The 6,305-nt window shown below is 43.7% G+C and overlaps 1 protein-coding gene across 1 annotated transcript; it reads right to left on the bottom strand.

Annotated features, from left to right (window-relative positions):
- On the bottom strand, positions 1 to 6,100 carry LOC125544897 (protein PAT1 homolog 1-like). Its single transcript, XM_048708685.1, has 5 exons — positions 5,825 to 6,100; positions 5,339 to 5,496; positions 4,079 to 4,135; positions 3,466 to 3,535; positions 1 to 2,835 (listed from the first exon to the last, which is right to left on the bottom strand). The coding sequence occupies exons 1-5, from the start codon at positions 5,883 to 5,885 to the stop codon at positions 755 to 757; spliced, it is 2,427 nt and encodes an 808-aa protein (XP_048564642.1). The 5' UTR covers positions 5,886 to 6,100; the 3' UTR covers positions 1 to 754.
- Positions 6,101 to 6,305: the final 205 nt, after the last annotated feature.

Below are 6,305 nucleotides of genomic sequence, written 5' to 3'. Positions count from 1 at the left end.
TTGATTGTGATTCTATAATTTCTATCTTTGATTCATCAACAGATACAATTGTATTGTTCTATAGCCAACTAGACTGGCCCCACATCCCTTGACAAAAACAAAGTGCCAAACTAAAAAAGATGAACAAATGACAATGCTTCCATTTCCAGTGCTCCACTATTAATATCAGTGGATACCTGGGAGGGACATGACACATCTATAAAATGTTGCAACGAAGAAAAACATCTTTCCAGCAGTAGCATATAAATTGCACTTACCCATCATTATTCCAACATACCTGGTCCTAAATAAAACAGATGGACCAGACTCCACACTTGACTCCTTGGCACCTTCCATGCTCCAATAAAAAGAACAGACAGGAAAGCTCTAGCAGTCGAACCTGTACACTACGGTCTTCTGCACCACGGGCGCATAAACGTTAAAAACTAGATTGCCCCGACGAGCGAGCTGACCGGTTCATCCACTGCACAGAGTTACAGCAATATAAGTACATGTTCTCCATGGTCTATCTGTGATCATCAGGAGGGTGTGCTATAGTAAATGACCCACATAAAAGGGGGGATCCATCTCTTTTTGTTGGTCTATGAGATTAATCTGAAACCTACACTTAAGTCACAGACTGAAATAAGGCTACTTTCCTGAGCCCATGGAACTTCTCCCAGCTCAAAACCTTATCAAGGGGGTGATCATGCATGTCTTCGGATATATAAGAATCACCATTCCGAAGACAATTGTGCAGAGGCCTTGAGCTATATTAACCAGGAACCGATTCAGAAGAGATGTGTCCACCGCTAGCACCAGGGGGATTAAAACTGCTGGCAGGCGTGGTTCTCTGAGCGAAATCAAGCAGCATCTGCCGTTGCTGCTCGTTTGTGTGAGGGAGGCTTGCACGTAGCAACTCTACTGGCATCTCCCTGCTGGGTGCTTGAGAGGCTTCAGATCCAATCACAGAGCCTGATGCCTGCATCACAAACATCTGCAGAATACTTTCATACTTACTGAGGCAGTATTTTGTCAGAAGCCCAAAGAAAGCATCAAACGATGCCTGCCAGAGAGCTCGGTTTGACGGGGTATAGCTGGATACGGCACGCTGATCAGTCAGCAACTCAGTTGCTCGGTCCAGTACTGACTTGATAATAAGAGAAGCCCCGTCACCAGCAGAGCTACCAAGAGGACGGAGAGGTGGTTGTTCAGATGAACAGACGACTGCAGCAAGGCAAGCACTAAGAGCACCAAGCTCCATATGGTGAGCACAAGTCGAAACAGTCTTTGCCAGAGCAACTGTTGTCTCTGCTGCACTTGAATCTGATGGTAAACCCCCAAACAAGAACCTCAGGTGTCGGAAAATAGCCATGCACACAATCCTGGTCAACTCGCTTCCAGGGACAATAAGCCGGATATAACGAGCCAGAAGCTTACGTCCTTTGGGAAGAGAAACAATGCGAAGAAAGACAATATCATCCTTAGGGGCTAAACCAGATGAATTGGCAGATTTGCTGGGCCCAAGAGGGTCAGCAAGCTGAAGTGATGCGGCTAGACCTTCAAGGAGAACTTGTCGCCTTCGCCTCAGCTGAAAGCTATTCTCCTGTGCCTGGCTAGACTGCAGGAGCCTGTCAATATCATCCACCTCAAGAAGAAGACCAATGGCATCTTCAACAGTGACCCTGGCTGCTAGCATAGGTTCTTTCTCCAGGGACCTCACGGAAGACTTCTGATCATGAGGACCCTCACCTGACAAAGGATTGTCAACTTCAAGAAGAGACCGGGGCCTGCGAATGGAAGAGAAAGAAACTCTCCCAAGAGCATCGACCTGAAGATATGCATGCTGGTCACCACTTGATCTAGACTTGGAGGGCAAGTCTTTAACTGATGTTGGGGAGAAATTGGTCTTTTGCTTAGAACTGGAACCCTTTTTTGCCATGCAAGCTTGATGATAATAATCAACAACATAAGGATCACTGCTGTGACTTGCCGAGTGCTGCATTCTTAGAATAGACTCGATCTCTTCAGATGACATGTACTTGGATCTAAACTTCAGTCCACCACTCTCACCGTTCTGACTACCAGTAGTATCAGATGGTGGTTGAGAAAAACGTAAACTGTGTTTTCCCCTTCCTGATCTTGATCTCTTGTCTCTTGATGAAGGAAGACTGGTAGCAGATTCAAACCTGCCTGGTATCTCTGGGGGGTGATGATGGTAGAATAGGTGGGGTGGTAAATTTAGGTAATTCTGATGGTGGGATGGTTGGAGCTGTGCCAATCTCTGCTGTTGCTGAGAGAATAGCAGTGATGACATTGGGCTATTCGGAAGCGATATTTGTTTCTGTAATAAGTTTGGCAGTAGATTAAGGTGCTCCCCAGTGAACAGGTTGGCTTGGTTTGACCAGTCATTTTGCATTGGATTGCCTACATGCATATTAGGACCACCAAAGGGCATGCTTCCCCCATATGGTAGTCCATGAGGTAACCCAACCATATGATACGGGGAACCTGGCAGTGGCATGCTCGGAGAACCCATCTGTATCCCAGCTCCAAATGATGGAATGCTCCCATGACGTGTAAGACCTTGAGCAGGATGTGGTGATCTACCACCTGGTGGCGGAAACGAGGTAAACGGAGGAGACTTTGGTCCTGTGATAGGTTCACTGGAACGGTGCTGCAGTGGCTGCTGAGGATAGGAAGATGTTCGACTTAGCGGTTTGCTGTCCCCTTGCTGCACCAAAGAATGTGACTGTGATGACCACCATCTTTTACCTTCCTGGAATTCCTCATTTTCTAATATATCTTGATAATTGGGAAACTCTACATCCTCAGTCCAATCGACAGTTAAAGAACCTGAAGAATAAAAATCATTCCATAGATCAGTAACACATTGAATCTTGGGGCATAAAATTGACTTCTACTATACATATAATTCAACATAAGACAATTTTTTTATCCTGACAGAACAATATATAAGAACCTAAATTCGAGGCCACAAGGGATTGAAATTTGCTTAAAATAGTTGCTTTCCAACCAATAAATACAGACACCTCGCCACTCTTCCTGATAACACTGGTGACATTAAATTTCGAAAATATGTGCAACAATGCAATAAAATCATATCGTACTGGAGCACATGCTGAGCTTTCAACAAGCCACATGCAAAAACTACAATATATTAATATAAACATTTCTGAAAAAAAAAACATAAATGTTTTTATCTACTGACATAGATAACATGATGTATAGCATGTCATAATTCCATACATAATATACAAGGTTAACAGTGAGAGGCAAAACAGTTGAAGCGACAAAAATAAATATGGTGCAGAAGAACATGCTGTGAAGACTGACTTGAAGATTCTTAAACAACCAAAGTTTGAGCATCATGTTTCATAGAGAGCAATAGCGAATATCACAAATAAGCTTCACACTATTAAACATCAGTGTTAATTTGTCGTAAGAGTAGCAATGTCAACTTACTTCCTCTTGAAATGGATCGTCTGTCACCGATAACACCAGGATTCCGTGTTCCACTAATGGTTCGGTTCAACTGAAATAAAATATGTAAATTTCTGAGTGCAAGCTAAGAAACAGTAATAGTAAACAAGCAGCTACTATGAACACATGCATCATATATAAGTATTAAGTCAAACAAAGACGAAGGTGAAGGCACAACAGACATAATCCTAAGTTGCATAGCCATTGACCAAAATATTACTCCAAAGCGAGTTCAATCCCCATGAACTCAGTGTCTACATCTTTTATGTCCAATAGGGCCTTTCATGGGTAAAAACGTAGAATAGGTAAATGTGTTCAGAATCAATAATCTATCTACGTTCACTAAGTTCAGATAATCAAATTATCAAGGATATAATAAGAAAAGAATGGATTGTCAAACAATAAGAGTAACCGCTTAGCAAAATATGATAAAGCATAATGTGGCTTCAGAAAGTTGCTAATTCAAGAAGAATCTGCTGAAGAATACTGTGTATCCCAAAAACATATGTGATAGGTGCATGTGGGAAAGGTCATATCCAACTCCTATCAATTTTTAAAGCTGAAACACTGGAGCAATAAGTTAAGAGTAGCAAACCTTAGCAAAAGTACTCGCAAGATCATCGACGTCCGACAAGTTACTTAGATTGTCAATCTGTGGAAATAGGAGCTTGAGTCAGAATAACAGCATGCACTAGAGAATTTAAATAAATTAGAAATCACAAGAAAAGATAATAAAAAACAGGAAGCATTTCGAAAATGGTATGCACAGGGTGTCAGGTTAGCTAAAAGCATACACATGTCCCTGATTCCCCATACAAACTTTGTTTCTGAAAATACTGAACAGGGATTGACGGCTAATTACTTTACATGAACAATTTGCCCATTACAATCAACTCGAGGTATAAGTTTACACATGCGCTCTAGCTAATCATGATCACGCAGTACAACTGAGCCACACAGTCAGTGAGTCACTAAAAATTGGTCATGTTAAGCAGCATAAGCTTAAACTCGCTATGCCCAGAAATACATGACATGAATCTTAACGGCCAAACTTAATCCATAGGAGACTTAAACTAGATATTAGCATTGCAAGATCAACGACGCAATGTTGACTGCAAAAGCAACTAGAGCAGTTCAAAAATGGCATGCCTACCAACAGACCAATCAGCTCTATTATTCTGCAACATAGTAGATTCAATGGTTATTTTCACACAGCAGTATTGAAAATGTTGATCCCAAAGTTGCAGAAATAATTATGTTTGAACCCAACAAATGAATTCTGGGGTCAAACAACACAGGTGGAAGTATGCTAGGATCCAAATTGCACCAAAAATCCTACTCATAATTTCCTCAAAAAAAAATCCTACCCATAATCAACAATCAGATAAATACATAGGCTAGGCTACTCATATAATCAACAATCAGTGTTCTAGGGGTGTAAAGTCTTGACCAGTTAGTAACAGGGTGGGTGCAAGAAAACTTCTGCTTACTACATCCGAGGCAAGAAATTCCACCCTCTAAAGGAACTTTTGTGCTCTGAAAGTAAGTGCTAAAATCGTTCACTAGACGGCACATTAAGATAGCTCAAAAGTTCCCACCGGTCACCAAAGGACTTTGTGTTCCAACACTAGTGAATTGATCCTCATTTCCACCAGATACACCCCATAGGCCCGCAAGGATTTATTCGTGATTCCTCCAGCACTAACTCTCCAGTACTAACATCCAAGTTGCAAAATCCGCACGCCATCAAATTGGATCAAGCACGCATGAGAACCAAACACACAACACAAACAAGGCCAGCAGTCCATAACAAATACGGTCAGGGTGTGGACTAGGAAGGTTCCGGAGTCAGCACCTCTTCTCCAACCGAAGAGAGCCGGTACAAGCCACCATCCTCTGGCCCGCTGAATCCACCGCCATTGCCATGGCCACCATCAGCCTCCAAGCAACCTAGCTCGAGCCCGTCGCGCGGCTCCTTCCCGAAGAAGGCGTACTGCCCGGCGTCAAAACTATCTGCAGCAAGGAAGAACAGATCAAATTAACATCTTTACCCAGATTACAAGCTAGAACTAACTACGAAGAACAGAGGCAAGAACAGCATGGGAAGACCAATCAAGCGAACAAACTAAAAACATGTCTTCAGCTCGCCGGGTAATTCTCCGCTGGGAGAAGCAAGATTCGCACCAGAAGCGCAACGAAGGCGCCAGGCTCGAGCACCAAATCTACCAGGGCAGCACCAGCAACCCAACAACACCAACCAAACCGGCGAGCAGATCAAACGCTCCCAGGAAACCCAGCAAAAGCGCACCAAATTCGTTCACCACCCCGGCGCAAGCCTCACCTGCAGTGGAGGAGGAGGAGGCGCCGGCGCCGCCGGCGCCGTCGGCCTCAGCGCCCGGCATCTCCGCAGAAACCTAGCAGCAGGAACAGTAGCAGCCTGCGGCGCGCATCTAGCTACGGCGAGGGCGAGCGAGTTGGCGCGATTCTCTTCGGCTTTTGGATCTGAGAGCTGAGGGAAGGGATAGCTCGGCTCGGCGGCCTCGGGTGCTGCTGCTGCCTCCTACTTCTCCCTCCTCTTTCTCTCTCTCTCCCCCTCCCTCTTTCTCTCTCCTATCTATAAATAAATAAGTAAAGGGGAATATATTTTGGGATAAGGAGGGTAGCAATTGATTGCTCCCAAAGAAATAGGGCGTGCAAATTAAAAGCAGCCCGAAAATAAACACCGCCTTTTCCCTCTTGGTTGGGCGGGATTAGGGTTTCACGCTTTTGTTGCATTAATTAATTATTGCCTTCAAAAAAATAATTAATTAATTATTACAATA

The sequence above is a fragment of the Triticum urartu genome, chromosome 3, assembly GCF_003073215.2.
Source record: "Triticum urartu cultivar G1812 chromosome 3, Tu2.1, whole genome shotgun sequence".
NCBI classification, from domain to species: Eukaryota; Viridiplantae; Streptophyta; class Magnoliopsida; order Poales; family Poaceae; genus Triticum; species Triticum urartu.
This window is presented reverse-complemented; position numbering and strand designations above follow the sequence as displayed.